This window comes from Eutrigla gurnardus (genome assembly GCF_963514095.1).
Source record: "Eutrigla gurnardus genome assembly, chromosome: 11".
NCBI classification, from domain to species: domain Eukaryota; kingdom Metazoa; phylum Chordata; class Actinopteri; order Perciformes; family Triglidae; genus Eutrigla; species Eutrigla gurnardus.
In genome coordinates this window covers 2,871,050-2,887,399 of record NC_139925.1, presented here as the reverse complement: position 1 = coordinate 2,887,399, position 16,350 = coordinate 2,871,050, and the positions used below count along the sequence as shown (strand labels likewise).

General features: G+C 43.7%; 1 protein-coding gene across 1 annotated transcript in view; it reads left to right on the top strand.

The window, feature by feature from the left end:
- Nucleotides 1-16,350, top strand: part of cfap46 (cilia and flagella associated protein 46) — a 48,627-nt gene that overhangs the window by 17,181 nt on the left and 15,096 nt on the right. Inside the window, exons 21-41 of the mRNA XM_084020903.1 lie at nucleotides 1,420-1,530; nucleotides 2,269-2,450; nucleotides 2,768-2,899; nucleotides 3,015-3,180; nucleotides 4,212-4,284; nucleotides 4,771-4,903; nucleotides 4,987-5,167; nucleotides 5,484-5,634; nucleotides 6,158-6,354; nucleotides 6,430-6,558; nucleotides 6,891-7,052; nucleotides 7,263-7,411; nucleotides 7,855-7,953; nucleotides 8,034-8,088; nucleotides 8,285-8,428; nucleotides 8,671-8,871; nucleotides 8,971-9,077; nucleotides 9,422-9,604; nucleotides 9,983-10,130; nucleotides 12,122-12,310; nucleotides 15,029-15,217. Of these exons, the coding sequence (XP_083877029.1) occupies nucleotides 1,420-1,530; nucleotides 2,269-2,450; nucleotides 2,768-2,899; nucleotides 3,015-3,180; nucleotides 4,212-4,284; nucleotides 4,771-4,903; nucleotides 4,987-5,167; nucleotides 5,484-5,634; nucleotides 6,158-6,354; nucleotides 6,430-6,558; nucleotides 6,891-7,052; nucleotides 7,263-7,411; nucleotides 7,855-7,953; nucleotides 8,034-8,088; nucleotides 8,285-8,428; nucleotides 8,671-8,871; nucleotides 8,971-9,077; nucleotides 9,422-9,604; nucleotides 9,983-10,130; nucleotides 12,122-12,310; nucleotides 15,029-15,217 (3,081 nt within the window). The remainder of the gene's footprint in view (nucleotides 1-1,419; nucleotides 1,531-2,268; nucleotides 2,451-2,767; nucleotides 2,900-3,014; nucleotides 3,181-4,211; nucleotides 4,285-4,770; nucleotides 4,904-4,986; nucleotides 5,168-5,483; nucleotides 5,635-6,157; nucleotides 6,355-6,429; nucleotides 6,559-6,890; nucleotides 7,053-7,262; nucleotides 7,412-7,854; nucleotides 7,954-8,033; nucleotides 8,089-8,284; nucleotides 8,429-8,670; nucleotides 8,872-8,970; nucleotides 9,078-9,421; nucleotides 9,605-9,982; nucleotides 10,131-12,121; nucleotides 12,311-15,028; nucleotides 15,218-16,350) is intronic.

Genomic DNA, 16,350 nt, shown 5'->3' with positions numbered 1-16,350 from the left:
TTAGCTTCCTTATTTAGCAAGATATTCTTGTCAATTGGCTCATTTAGGTACACAGTGGTTACTTCTGGCAGTTATTGGGTGTAAAATATTTAGCAACAACTAATCTCAACTAATCTACGTGAAAAACAGCCAATTTTAATGTAGTGATGTGTAGAACTCTTACAAACAGAGGGTAAAACCGGCTTCAGGGGAGTCAACCTTTTCTCAACCTTTTCTCAACCGACGTCTGTCTCGTGTCACTTCTGGCTTCAAAAAATAAAGACAGCGACGGACCGAATGCAAAATGCAGTGCTTCAAACCTGTAGTCCAAAAAGCAACGGGTGATGTCATGACGACTAAGTCCACTCCTTGTATACAGTCTGTGAGTTCGATCCTAAAGCGGAAATTAATGCAAATATCCTGCATGCAAAATAACGTTTCACAAATCAGAAATTTGCAAGAGCTGCGTGAAAAGTAAACTGTGTGCAAAGAAGCAGAAATGGTTAAAAGTCAGGGGAATGCATTTAGGTGTTGTGATCCCTGCATCGCTGCATTTGCATTTTTCGAACACAGTTTGCAGAAGTGCATCAAAAAAATGGAGAAAAACCGTGCCAAAATTGATTTGAATAGCAAAACAAACAACAAAAACCTCCGGTGTTGGAATTTTTGTGATATAAGAAAAAGGCTGATGTATATTATTTTTCTTGGAGGGGATGGCCTCCTCTGGGTGCACTATGTCTAAGACTGAAAAGCCTGCTTTGGAATTTGTGAAAATGCGAAGGAGGGCGAATACTCGCTGAGACAACTGTAGCTGGGGCTCATTGTCATAACATAATCGTGTCACATTCATAATGTATCCTGTATAACAGCATGGCACAGCTCTCCTTTAATGTGCTTATAATACTGTGGGCTGATGATGCTTCACATCTTTATGAATCTTTGCGATGCGGTAGGTGTTTCTTCCACCAAAACAGCGTTTTATCCGCTGGACTGCCATCATCTCCGCATATTCCCTGATTGTACTGCTTCAGTGGGACAGAAATGTGGGGAAGAGCTTATACAATGTGCCTGTACATTAGTCACCACAGTCCTAAGACCATTCTCCTGCCCTACATCAGTCCCCTTCAGCCCCATGCACTTTGAGTCACGGCTAACTGAGCTTTGTTTCTCGCAGCACAAATTAAGAAATTCGGCGTTAATATAAATGTGGGTTTTATCTCTACACTCAATGAATCATTCATCAACTTATGTTCCACACAATAGCAAGTCATACATTATCAACGAGGTTATCTCTGCGGTATTTGGGACACATACAATATGATAATCATACTGCAGGGCCATGTATAATTCATGAGCAAATAGTCATACATGTATATGTATTTTTCCGATAATTACACTTAAGGGATTGGTGTGTATATTCAACACTTTCTTCCCCTGCAGTGCGAGGACGAGGAAGTGTCGGCGATGACACGCGTGCTGGTTGGAGTGGAGATGCTCCGGTGCAACAGGGACCCCAAGCATATGGAGTTCTCCGCTCCCAGCCCTTCCACAGTATGTGCTCCTGTGTTCGTGTTTCCCCACAGTGGCCCTGGTCCAGATGGTGACGACAGATGCCAAGATGGTTCCCCCCGGAGCCCACAGACCCCAAACCGCATCTCATCATGTGTCAATATCTTGAAAATACTGTAGCTGTCTCCATCGCAGCACTTCGGTCGGATTAAAAATGCGCCTGACGTGAGATGTGATGTGGAGATCTAATGAGAATCCCTCGCTATGATACTCGAAGCCCTTTGGCCGTTTTTACACCTCTATCTTCCTCCTCTTCCTCCCATCTTCATTCTGCTCATCCTTTCCTTTTTAATTTCATCCACTCTTCACGTTTTTTCACCCAATCTTTTTTTTCTCTTCCCAATCTTTCCCTCAATCTTTCCCTCTATTCCTTCATATTCTTCCTTTCCATCCCTGATTACCTCCTACATCCACTTTACACCTTTACTTTTTCCACCATGCTCATCTTTACTTATTTTACTCGACTCCTCTGCTCACCACTTTTCGTCTTTTCCCTCACTGATACTTTCTTCATTTCACTTTGCCTTTCCTTTTTCACTCCCTCCTCCCAATGTTCTCCCTTCCCTCCCCTCCTCTACATTTTCCCACCCTTGTTTTTAATCCAGCCCCTACTTGCCTTCCCTCCTTTCTCTCACTCGATATTCGCCTCTTTCCTCACACCTCCTCCTCTGTTTTCCCCCTCACCCCTCCACATCTCTCCCCTCTCCCCTCACCTAAAAGCTGGTGAGCATGGCGTCTGAATGCAGCTGGACCGACGCCGTGGTGGCGTTGCAGGTGTGGTGCCAGCTGGCTGACTTCTGCCACCATGCCAAGGACCACAGCTTGGTGTTGCGCTGCACCAAGAGCGCTCTGCAGCTGGAGGAGGCAGCAGTAAAGGGCCTCAAAGCCATGCCCTCTGCTTTGTAAGTCGAGTTGATTGATTGCAATTTATTTTGAATTGTCCCGATAGATCTGTCCCCCCCCCCCCCCCCCCCATTGCCTTAAAAATGGGCAAGAGAGACGGCACCTGATATGAATGTATGGGATTTGTTATGGAAAGCATTAAAGGTTCATGAGATTTCTTGCTTCCAAAGCTCTCTGTGGAGCAGCTGACATCTTGTGCATATTCAAGAGTATTGCAGTTGATGAGCAAGCATCACTTTACCATTTTTGCATGGGGTTTTCAATATTCAAATGAATATGCAAACATTGATTGATTGGCATTTCCTCGTATCCCTAGGTACAGCCTGACCGCCGTGGATGAAATGTTGAGCGGTGCCAGTTGTTTGAGGGGTTTAAGTTTAGTCCACGAGTCCAGTGGAGATCTGCACGCTTACAGAGAGGCGTTGATGGTGTTTCTGTCCGGTGTCAGGTGCTGTTCACCGTTAATGTGTTGACTAATCGTGCAGCTAAAACATTTCTTTTAATCTCATTCGTTTAATGTAATGTATTGTCTGATTTGAGCCTGCTGTCATTCTTGTCCATAGCTATGCAGAGAAGGCTGATAATCCAGCATTGTGTGTCGCAGCTGCCAAACATTACTGGAACACATGTCTGCCCCTGACACATACACCGGAGGAAAGACGGCAGCTCCAAGAGCCCCTGGAGAAGATCCTGATGGCTCTGGTTCATACCGACCGGAAACAACCACACGTACAGACCCCCTCTTTAGCTGCATCCTCACATTCATGTTATCCATGCACAGTCTGTCCATTTCATGGCAGACTTGGTCAGTTTTAATGTGAAATACAGCAAAATGAAATCCTTTAAAGGTCTGTGTTGTTTGGAGGTTTCGTCAGACAATTGGAAAATGTGTATTCAATATTTTAATGCATATGTAGATATTTAAAAAAGAGGGGTTACAACATTTTTGCCTTAAATCTCTGTTCTGTTAAACATCTATGCATTATTAGCAGGGCGACACAACTCCTAAGAGGAGCAATTAAATGGCACAGCAACAAGGGAAACAACTCCACAGAGTCTGCCCTTCTGTTAAGGGAAATGTTCCAGCTCCATCCCTTCACATTAGACAAGTCACTTTCAAATCTTACTCATCGCAACTGCTGACGGGACTAAAAGCTCTGCCAAGCAGCACAATGAATAACAAGCCAGCAAAACAAGAATTGAATAGCGGCCACACTGAAGTTCCATGTTCTGCTGTTCAGGCTTAGTTTTCCTGTAAAACCGGCTCAGTCATTATTGATGAAGGATTGTGTTGAGGGTGCTGCAGGGGAGAAGTGTGAGGAAAGTTCTCTCCAGTGCTACTGGTGGACAGCTGTCCAGCCAGGGGGATAAACACTCACTCAAATGCAAAATAACTTCAAAATCTATAATTAAAGGCAGCTTATGTGAGGTTTTCCAACGTGACAGTGTTTCAGCAGCGCTGCTGCAACCCACAATAAAAGACCTGTCCCACACATCTGCTCTTAACGGACTGCAGATGTGTTATGCTGTATGTGATGCCTAATTGTGAACATCAAACGGCCGATAATGCTGCAGGCTGCAGCTGTGGATACGGGAGCCGTGTCTGGGAAAGATCACATAGCAATTAGTGTTACAACACACATCAGTGAGTGTTAATTGTGGCCAACAATCCACCGCCACCAGCAGCACTTTCCTACACTTTCCTACAGTATCACCCTTGTAGCAACATGAGCAGTAATGCTTTCCCTTTTTGATTCCAGAAACAGGGCAGCATGGAAGGGTTGCTGACCTCGTCGGCGCCGCCTGTTAGGAGTTTGAGACATGAAGCAGCAGGCGAGTGATAAAAGGACCTTGACACGGTTCAACTGATGCATATTTGGAGATGGCGTTATGTTTGGTTTTGTGTCTTATTATGGATCTGACTGGCTTCCTATCTACACTAGATCAGCCGTCCTGGATATTTACTCGGCAGGGCGTTTCCCCATCACGTGCTGCATTCAAGTGCTCCTCTAAAGCTCCGACATAGCCAATTTAGATAGAAATACAAGGATGGAACCGTGGAAAAAACCTAAAATGTTATTGCAAAACCGAAAATACCACAACTCACAACTGCTTATAGAACCGTGCATGCTGTTCCGTACGGTTCAAGATTATATGGAGAACCGTGGCATCCCTAATCTACACTCTACACTATTATTTGTACAGCTGAATATCGTATATCCATGTTGATGATTACATTTTGAACACACACTTGAATTGAATGACAGATCAATCATCTAAATATCATTTCTGTGTATCTGTTTGTCCCTCTGTGAGTAGATGAAGGCGACCTGACCCTGAGAGCAGCCATCTACGACTTGTTGCTCCACATCCACGCTGATCAAACAGACTGGAAAAGTGCTCTGAAGCTGCTGGAGAAGGCTGTCGTAGATATGCCTTCCTCTAAACACACGTGAGTAAAAAAAGAGAGGGGGAGAAGAGAAGAACTGTGAAGGTAGATGGACAGAAACACATCTTTACTCTGTGTTCTATCAGGCCTCTGCGGAAACAGCTGATACTGGTGAAAACACGACTGGGTGAAAACGTACTGATGGACATGCTGATGTTACAAGATGGAGAGCTGTGCTGTTCGGATATGTGGCACCAGATGGCGCTGTGTACTGTTGACATAACCCGACAGTTCGACTGCTACCAGAAGTCCATCGCCTGTCTGTTGGTAATAACTCTGTTCTGCCACCATTAGTATAGAATTACTCAAACCTGATACATTCATTCATTTAGATCATGTTGGAATCCGTCATATTAGAACATTCCAGTCATCATTTTATTTCCTGTGGAGTCTTTCTGCACTGAGCAAAGGCAAATATTCTTTAGCAAAGTCTGTAGCACCATCATGTGGAGCCACTGTGTCATTGCAGCTTGGAATACAAGAGGAAAGCCAACCAATTTGGGCTAAATTAAGATTATACCACCCACAGGTGTCACGGCGTCCCAAACTGCAGCATTTTTTTTGATTTCTTGTTATTGAACAGAGTGTAGAGCATCAGCGGCAGAAGGTCAGCCTTCTGTTAGAGTTTGGAGAGTGGCAGTACTGTCACAACTTCCCCAAAGCCGGTGTCCTACAGCAGCTTCACAGGGCCGTAGACGTCCTACACCTGGAGACCGGACAGACAGAAGCAGCAGGTAGGACTCATCTCGATCATTGCATCACAACACAGCTGTGTGAGTCACTAGTTTTATCGTGCGTCTGTGTTCTTTAAAATCCAGAGGGAACGTTAGAGAATCCCCCTGGAGGGATGCATGTGGGTATGAAATGCAGATGTCTTAGATGTTTTACACTGACTGTAGTTTAAAAAGTAACATTTGCATCATCAGTAGAATTCAGTGTTTGTTCTATCATTCAATTGTTCCCCTGTGCAAATGTAAAACCAATTAAATGGTGTTCAGAGGGAAAAGGAACTGGCCAGACAAAGAAGATGATATTTTAACACCCCATGTGGGAATCCGACGAGAATAGCATCGCACCATTTAAAACGCTGCTGTGAGGCGTCTCTTTAGTATCCTGCTACGAGCTCCGTTATCGTTTCCCTGAGAGACGAACAAGTGGAAACGAATTACAGAGATATGTTTATTTGAACTTGTTGATGTAATGGACGGTAACGATGCTGTTCAGTTATACTGACAGTGATTCTACTTATGGGTCCAGAGTTGAGCTCAGTGAAGTGGGAGGCCCCGCTGGGAGGCCACGGCTTGTTTCTGACGGAGACAAACGTGAAGGAGGTGTGGCGCCTCGACGGATTGATACGGGCACACACTCTGCTTGCTGTCATGGCGGGCAAGGCTTCACCCGAGCACCAACTCCACCTGCTCAGAGCCTACGTCTTTGTGCTAGGCATGTGGCAGGTACGGCACCGCTCACTTTGACAGTGTGGATGATGATGAAATGCTGAGTATGGAGCGTGTTTTTTGTTTCTCCAGGTGTCATTGGCGGTTGTGAGTTGTGAGATTTCCAGCGAGGTGGCAAACAGCCAGCCTCCCCTGCCTCCCCCTCCCTCTGCTGGATCAAAAAAGGGCAAAGGCAAGGGCAAAGGCAAAAAAGTGAAAGATGTAAGTCCCATAGCTCAAACTCCATTCAGAATTGTGTTTATTTGCAGTTTGTTGAAGTGTAAAGTACTCGTTTTTATTATTGGATGGATAATGCAGTTACGTTCAGCTGCTGTTTACCCTCTTGGTCTGTATGATGATACAGAAATAATGCTTTTAATGAGTTTTATTATGTTGATAATGAGTTACAACATTTTATTTCTAATGGGAAGTTACCACAATGATACCTGATACCTGAAAATGTGAATACAAATGTGTATTTGCTTCATTTTTAAATGCTTACCGCACACGATTAACAGTAAAATATCAAATATGTATCTAATCTGTTTGCCCAGCCTCCCCCTCCAGAAGAGAGACTGAAACCCATGGTCCTGGATCAGGTCCTTCCTTCCACCCCAGAAGACTGGGCTCGCTACGTCTGTCCGGACCAGACCAGGCACTTCTTCAGAACCAGCAGTAATCCCCACTGCATCAATACACACAGCATTACAGAGCAGGCACGTTTCTCCTGTCTGTGATCTCTGATTGAAAAGCATTGACTTGGTATCAATGTCCCTCTAAGAAGTAAATGCATTTATATATAAGATGACCAGAAGGTTCTTCAGGACTGAAAGTATGGAAACAGTGTTAATATGTAAACTTTCTGGGTTGGACGTAATTATTTGTAATTCTTTATCTTTTCGTTTGTTTTCGTTGTTTGGCTGTAGACTCGAAGCCTGTTTTATCTCGACCTGCTGGAAAAAGAGCTTCACTCGCTCTCACTCGACCACCTGACCCTACCCATAATGCATCTTGCTGAGACCGTTGCTCATGACCTCTTGGATCGGAGGAGCCTCTCTGACGTCTACCGACTCAGGTAGGAACGCTGGTGCATTTAACCTGGAAGCTCCGCACATTTCACACATAGAAGTCTTGGCCAGTAGATATGCAAGTCATGCGTGTCCAGGTGCATTGTGGGTAATTTAGCCACCAGGGTTTAACAAGGAATGCATGGGATTAAAAACATTATATCTCTGGTTCTGCTGCACTGATTTCAATCCTTTTTCATAACTGTACATCACATTCAGCCGGAGCTCGAATCAGCAGAGCTTTAGTTACTGTGAATCACTCACAGGGATCACTCAGTGAAAGCTCTGCCGTAACAACAGACCATACTCACGTAGCTGACAGACTGAGTGAATCTGCTTCCTCTAAACTCAAACCACCCATATTTAAGGAGTGGATTAGACTTCAACACCATAAATCACTTTCCAAAACTCTGCACTGACTTTGTGTGTTTCTTTCTTTCGTCCTGATTAGGATTGTGAGGACCTGCTGTCAGCTGGGTCTGGAGACACACTCACCGTACCAGGAGGAGCTCGTGAATCTGAGTAGAATCCGAGAACAAGAGCGGCTGAGGTCTGTCAGCTGAGCTATAACGTTTTAGCGTTTGGTCGTTTTGCTTTAATGACTTGTGATTATTGTGTTTGTGATTCCAGTGCCCGCAAAACGATCTTCTCTTCACAAGCTTCACAGGAGAGGAGTGGCCTTCAGGTCAGCAAGCGCTCACTAGTGATTTATATTGGAAGTTTACTACATGCTGTGTAGGTTAAAACTTGTCCATCTCACAGCATTTGCTTTGAAAGCTACAGTTCATCCCATAAACCCAGCAGGCAAGCTTGTTGAAAATGACTGTTGTCCTTTTGAGTTAATTTAGAAATAAAAGCGGTCTATTTTGGTGATTTTTCAGATAGTTAAGGTGGCTAATTCTGAGCGACGGAGTAGGGATGTGTCTTCTCAGGACATCTGGCTGGACAAAGCTGAGGTTTGCCTCAGCATCGGGCTCTGGCAGGCAGCCAGGCAGCTTCTGGTCGAGGCCCACCACGTGGCTGCGGTAAGTGCAAACAGGTTTTCTTCTTTTATATAAGCTAACAAATCTGGTGTTCCTCAACCAACCAAACTCCCATTTCCAGGATAATTGAAATGCTCATGCCATTTTCTTGTGAGTGCCTTATTGCTGCTCACACCTTCTCCATCGTCAGCTCCTGAGAAAGAAAAATGACACTGATACCCTTACTGATGATTTATACCCACTAATATTAGACTGTTCTCCTGAAATCGTTCCCTACTTTCCAGGAGCTCGGAGACCACAAAGCAACGGCTAGAAGTTTGCTCAGTCTGGCTATTCTTGCTTGTGATGAGCAGGACTACAGCATGGCGTGGATCCTGCTGGACAAAGCCCAGGACCTGGGTGGGGATGAGGACTTCTGGTACCAGCTCACCCTCACCAAGGTCAGAGCTGCAGTGGGCCAGAAACACCCAGACCCACACACCAAGGTATGTCATCACGGCCTTCTCACAACCCTCTATGGGGCGTTACATCATATTTAAAGTGAGTACTTTTGCCATCATGCCCATTCTTTTTTCTTCTCGCAGACTGAACAGATTATAAAACAAGGCTGTGCGGCTCTGAAGCTGGTCCTGGAGCAGCGGGTCAACCCAGTCCCAGATATCACATTCTTGATCGCCTCATTAGAGATGAGGTAAACCCCGAACATCTACGGTCAAACCACTCTCATTCTGTTATGTTGTCTTTTTTCTGATTAAGATTTCAGCCATTAAGCTGCACAATCCATTTAGAGTAATGATATGCTGTATTCATGTTTAGAGGCACACAATATCGGAGGAATCGCAACAAATAGCAACTGCACCGGAGGAAATTTTAACCTCTGGGAAAAGCAGTCTAACCCTGCTAAATCAGCAAAAAATGTAAATACATTTTACTGAAACAAACGTCAACTGTAGCAAGTGACTTTCAGCATGTGACTGTATGTAATGTCATAGTTGAACTGTAATCCTGATCTGATGGGGTTGTGTTGTGTTCCAGAGGTGCTGTTGAATGTCTTCGTGCCCGAGGTGGCGGTGAAGCCGGAGAGGCGTTGGACCACGAGGTCGTCCAGAGGCTCATGGCCGCCTGCAGTACGCTCAGAGAGTGCGCCGGTGGTTTCACTAAACTGGGCTACGGAGAACGAGCAGTGGAGGCTCGTGTGGAGAACGCCCAGGGGCTGAGGTTAGTCCACATGGAGTTATTATTATTTAAACCATATAGGCGGGTGCATATATGAAAAAAAACAAACACCTAACCCTAAAATAATTCTAACAAAATGTTTTTCAACTGTTTTTGTAGAAGTTTACCAAATTCTGACCACTATAAAGGTGTCATTTTCAAGATGGCGTCCAAGATGTGTAAGGAAACCCTTAAAGCTGGAGTCTACAATTTTTCACTTGAGCCAAACTTTAGCCAATAGTAGCCATAAATTAATAGCCATTAATGAGCGCCACAGATTCTTTAAATCACTATTTGCGACATAAGAACAAATCTGTTGGCTCTCATCCATTTGTTGTCTTTCCTCCATCTTTGTTCACCCTTCACAATGTTGCTGTACAGGATACTAGCCAGCCGCTCGACTCACACTGAAGACAAGCGGCGCTTCCTGCTCGACGCCGTGTCCCAAATGCAGCTGGCCGTTGCAGAGCAGGAACATGCGGCGCTGAATGCTCAGAGGCTCCTCCCCTCGCACGAGGAGGCAAATGAAGTGAGTGCATGTTCCTTGAAAATCCATCTTTTCATTGTGAGGAAAAAAAAAACACCTTGGGAGGTCACGTGTTGGAAGAAAACGTTGGGTCTTCTGTTATCCACGCTTTTAACCAGTTGCAGCCGCTCTTTGTTTTGAGGACACTGATCAGCAGAGAATGAACAGAGAACACTGGAGAAAAAAAGAAAAGCTTTTAACAACAGTCGGCCGTTACACTTAAGCACAGAGGCTGAGTTCTGAAATGCTGGCCCATTGAGGACAGATGGCAAAATATTTGATCCTCTTTAGAGAAGTACTGAGCATGTTTTTCCAGTGTTGAGAGAATAAAGGATTTTTCCTGTGAAAAGCTTAATGACAGAGAGAGAGGCTTTGTTTGCACTATACGCATCTAATTGACCGAATCACAATTAAGCTGCTGCGTGAGGTTATGAGGCCCTGCTGTGCCACTGTCATGGATATATGGTGTGTGTGTGTGTGTACCGCTGTTTGTATCTCAGAGATGTTCTGACACAAACAGATAAAGCCTCCGTCGCTGTTCCTTGTCAACAGCAGATGGGTTGAGTGAATCCTATTTTATCCACACTAAACTGTCACACAGATGAGGTTATCTGAAGGCTTCCTCGCCAGAGATGGCTCGGCTGGAAACTGACTGCTGCAGCCTTCATTTATGTCGATGGAATCGGGGGAAGAATATATGAAAATTTAACAACTCTCACGCCCGTTTGGTATTTACAGCAATGCACGAGTGAGAAATGAGGTAGCGTTTGCCGTACTTCCTGTTTCCTCGTCTCAGAGCCGATGAGTTGTTGGTTGGACGCCTGAAATAAGGTCTGTGGTTAACACAAGCTTCAGAGATTGTGATGAATCAGCAGATACGTCGTGAGTTTTGAAGCTTCTTAAGAAATGTGGCGGCTAACAAGTAGCTAAATGAGACATCGTCATGCCGACTAAATAATCTTTACAGCCTCGTTGTGGTCATACTGCTGCTAATGCAACTGTGATGTAATTCATTCACGCCTAACTTTATTGTTTTACTTCTGCCGATTGCATCCACCCTCATAAATCATCTGTTTCCACAGACTTTATCCAATGAAAGAATCCCACTGTTATATTTTGGAGAGAGAACCGGTGCTATGCTAACTTCTAGGGTTGGCCTATTGATGCTTAATTAGTTTTTATATATTATTAATTGAGGGTTTTCCCCTGCATGTATGCATCCTTTATGGATTGGGTGTGAGAGGGGGGAGGAGCACTCTCTCAGTGCATCAGAATAACACGCCTAAACAAAGACTCAACATAGAGGACCAGGATCAGTGCAGGGATAGATGGAAGATGCTAGACCAAGCAGACTCTGTGAACCTCGCATTGCAAGACCCAGTGACGGGCACAAATAACCGATGTGTGGACACGTTTCAAAACTAGTTTCCTTCTCTGTATCGAGAGCGACGGACCAAACAGTGCATAGATTTATCAGAAGACTGTGGTATCGCTCTGAAGCTGAGGATTAATATTACGATGGTGTCGAATAACAGGAAGACCAGGGAAGCAACTACAAATAAAGACTCGGATCTGGAAGTATCTGGAGGAGTGGATCCTCAGTAAAAGATCAAAAGAAGCAAATGTCCCATTGAGACTGTGGATGTTGGATTGTAGCGGAGTGTGATCAGCAGATGGCGCTGCTGCCCTAGTTAGTCAGTACTGGCATGAACCTGCACTGGAAACCAGAGGCCGCTGTCATCACAGGAATCCTGCTCTTTAATTCAGTTCCTTTAGTTTAATTTCGTCTCATTCACACCATTGTTTCTCGTTTGCCACGTCTCACAATATCATATATTATATCACAGCCCACTGCACCCTAACCTGCCACTTACCGTTTTAATAGTCGGCAGTCTTTTTCATAATGAGAAGCTGTGTCTTATTTCCTGTCTGCAAATGAACTTCTGTGGCGTTTCCTGTGTCGTGTTTAACGATGGTGTTTGAATCCTGGCCAGAGTCCCGGACTGTCGCTGGTGGCCGAGCGGCGGCTGCTGCGTCTGCGTCTGGCGCTGGCAGAATGTTGTCTGGTCGTGTTGGAGGAGCAGCGTGCCGAGGAGAAACGCCAAGCCGTGGCCCGCGAGAGGAAGACCTCCGCTCAGATCGCTGTGGAGGAGTTCACACGTGAGCCCAACTCCACAGAGCAGGTGAGAGAGCTGAAGGCTGTACTTATATAACCCAACCAGCACAGTGATGATGCTCTATAGTGTCGCCCTATAACACCAATCACTGTAGCTAATTAACATATGACGCCAAACAAAGTGTTGCATTAACTGGTCATTTATCATGAGGGTGTTGCATTTTAAAGAATAAGTCAATTTGTAGCAATAACTTTCTCCTCTTTGGAAAAACAGATATTAATCTAAATATCTAGATGATGTTCATTTGGATAATATACTCTGCTTGCATTAAAATATAATAATCATGTTTTAATCAAACCTTATAATCATGCATTAAAGGAACAAAAAAAATAAGTTTATACTTGTATTATTATTGTAGTGTTTTGCTTGCATTAAAAGTACTCTCCTCCATTGTTAAACATAAAGGGCATTGCATCAGGTGACATTTATTATTATTAGTTATTATTGTTTCATAGGCAAAATATCCTCAGGGAACGCAAAGCGACACGTTTACACTTCAAAGAAAGGAACATATTACTGCAGACATCAACAAGTTAAAGGCCAATGTTGATGATGTTGATGATGTCTGTCTTGCTATGGAGGTCAGAAGGCTTAGTCGCACATCATTGCCACTGGGTGGCGCTAACACTCAAAGTAACAGCAGGTTGTTATGTACTTTACAGTCCTTATCTGTGACCTCCAGAGCAAATCTCTCTGGTGGCTGACCAACAAATGATAGTGACTGTTTAGCTTCTCTGTCCCTCTTTATGTCCTAAAGTAACCACATTAATTACTTAATTGGCAGTTGTGTATTATTAATCACTGTTTCAAGCAAACAGCAACAAGTAAAGTGGCTTTTTCACGTTTGTTCATGGGACATCCCCGGATCCAAGCTGTTTGGAGAGTTTTACCTTCATTTAGAGTATTTATGTGGGAGTGCTGGTTTTAGAGACGGTATAGTAAATAGTGTGCATGTTTGAAAAGTTGCCAAGGGTCATGGGTTAGCATACACTCTCTTGACTCTTCTAATCTTATATTAATATATACTTTATTTATAGGGCACTCAGAGTGCAACAGAATAAAACAGACTAGTGTAGTAAAAAAGAAAATGAACATGTTTAAAGGAAATACAAATTAAAACTCAGGTAAAAAAGGCTGACTCAGCTGACTGAGGATCTCAAAGTAGGTACCGGCAACCAAGAGCAGGTAGAGCAGTGGAGATGGTGGATTCATATAAATATTTGGGGACAATAATTGATAAAAACTTGACATATGACCTAAATACCTCAACAATCTGTAAAAAGGGCCTTCAGAGATTATACTTTCTGCGCAGACTAAAATCTTTTAATGTTGATAAGACCTTAATGGTTCTGTTCTAGAGATCTTTTATTGAGTCAGTTTGAACTTTTTGCTTGATCTCATTCTATGGAAACCTGTCGGTTAAAAACAAAAATTGCCTGCTCAGAGATCTTTGACAGACGAGTCTTACGGAAGGCTCGCTCCATCCTGTCTAGCCTGGATCACCCATTGTTGCAGGAATTCATTTCTCTGCCGTCTGGACGGAGATATATGCTACCTAGGGCACGAACAAATAGGTATAAATTTTCCTTTGTTCCACGTGCAATCAAAGCAATCAATCTGCACAATTCTTAAATGCACTGCTCCTGTGGCATTTCTTATCCCTTATACGCTTTATTCTCTCTGACACCTATATTCTTATTTTGTTTAAGATTGTCTTAAATCAAGTTTGGTTGTGTTGTACTCTGCAACATTGTTTCATGTCACTGTTTGTTTATTTACTGTTGTTGTGTAAGTTGCATTGCCACTGCAAATCAAATTTCCCCTGGAGGGACAATAAAGCTCTGAACTGAACTGAACTGAACTGAACTGAAGAGGTCAGAGATCTCGCAGAAAAAGAGGCCCAGAGTCTTAAAACGAATCAGTAAAATCATAAAAGTCCATCTGTAGTGTTTTGGTTTAGGCAAGGAAAAGCATGTAATATAGTCTCTGTTGTGTCCTTAAAAGTTAGGAGAATTCTTAGATGATTAAACCATGATTTTACCAGCTTTGTGCTGCTCAAAACCGTTCAAAATCACTGTCAGACCAGATGCCAAGATTCCTCGAGACCGACTCGTGATCCAATAATCGAATTCTCCGAGACAAATAACAGGATTTGCCGTTCGCCGACTTATCCAGAGAAAGGCTCGGTGCCCGTCAGCCAATGTTAATCCTTCAGACGAGGAGGCTTTTACTACGATGTGGAGCTTGAAGAAGAAGGCACTTTCATCAGTCCAGCAAGGGCAAACCAGTGTTTTTACTGTACACAGACACAAACAGGATTTATACATGTTAGTCAGAGATGTTAGTCAGAGCCATGTTGCTCAAGGGCTCATCAGTATTACACCTTTCCAGCTACCGGTCCAAACTACTTTGGTTGGAGCTGAACACGTGAACATCCGGTTCCCACAGTCCCTGCAGATGGAGCTGCTTACAATTCAACCACTTACTGTCCTCCGTGATTTCTCCACAGGTAGAACGCCTCCGTGCACTCTCCCCCCGCTGCCTCCCAACGCCTTTTAACAGCACAGCAGAAAAAAAGAACATTAAATGTATGGGAGACCTTAATCAATATGTGCGTTGAAATCTAGACAAGTTTGTGAGTCCAGAAAGCTTGTTTGTGAGTTGATAGTAAGTGTTTTGCTCCCATCTCCTCGTATGACCTGAACGTACTTGGGTCCCATCCAGGAGTGGGTGAGCGTGGGCAGCACCTTGGGGCCGGTGGCTCTGAGCCAGCTGGACACAGTCCGCTCTCACCCCCTGGACGACGTGGAGACCAAAGCCCGTTGCCTGGGTCTGCAGGGGAAGTACCTGAGACTGCTGGCTGTGCAGGAGGACCCCGGCTATGTGCATGCTCTCTGGGACGGACCAAAACAGGTACCCATGTTCACACACACACTGTGTACATCGAGGGTTGCCTGGGCTCCCTGGATGGGAAGACTTTGATGGAATATTTAGAGAATCAAACAGGGGAAATGTAATGAATTGATTAGAAAACCAGGCTGTTGGAAACACAAAATAATATGTTAATTTAACTAGCTTAACTTTACCGCCGAAATACAAAAATCTCCTGGCTCCGATGACTGGGAGGTCTAATAAGGTTTGTGGTCCTAATCTTTTAATTCAAAAAGTTTGCCTTATTAAGAACTTCATGGTGAGGAATGGATTCCTTAAAAAAAGCTTGGGGGAGAATCATGAAAAGAATAGTCTTAAAGAGGCTCTTCATCACTCGTTTAATGTTTTCTGCGTCTCTAGAGGGAATTTTATGGAGGCTTGTGAAAAATGCTATCGAGTATTTTTATTGGAAATGTGAGCTCCGGGGTTTTTCTGCTTGACTCTTATTAGGACGTAGAAGTCAGGACATCCCGGCCTCGGCTCCTTCGATTTCAACCGGTCTTTTTCTTCTTAGCCTCTCGTCTTTATGAAAACGCAGAACTAAATCTCTGAAGATAGAAATGCCCTAAAGACAGAAATGCCCTAAACCTTCTGAAAGTCTGAAAGGACTAAGGAATTTAGATCAGTGTCTCCCAAACCTTTTTTCTTTTTCTTTTTAAATATGAAAAACCACGGCAACCCGATTCACAAAAGGCCATTTCTATAAATCGTGAGAAATGTGATTTTTTTTTACCATTTTTCAACGTCACCTTATATTATCCCGAACATCTGTTTAGAAGGGACATGCATTTGTGTTATTGTAAACATATATATCATATAAGTATAGATAGATCAAATAAATGCATTTAAGCATAATTAACAGGATTTCTTATTCTTTTCGATTCCTCTCATCAGCTGAACATTTCGTTGGAGTTAGCAGGCTTTTCCTCTAATCAGTAAAACAGCTATGCTAGCCTTTCATAGTAGAAATAGGCTACAAATATCAGAACAATACAAACACTGTGGCTCCATCATGTGGCTGAAACATGTACTGCAGATATAAATGTTAAGTAAGAGACTAAAATCCTGCATCTGGCGACCCAAATAAAATTCCCGATCCAGTTTTTGGGAACGAC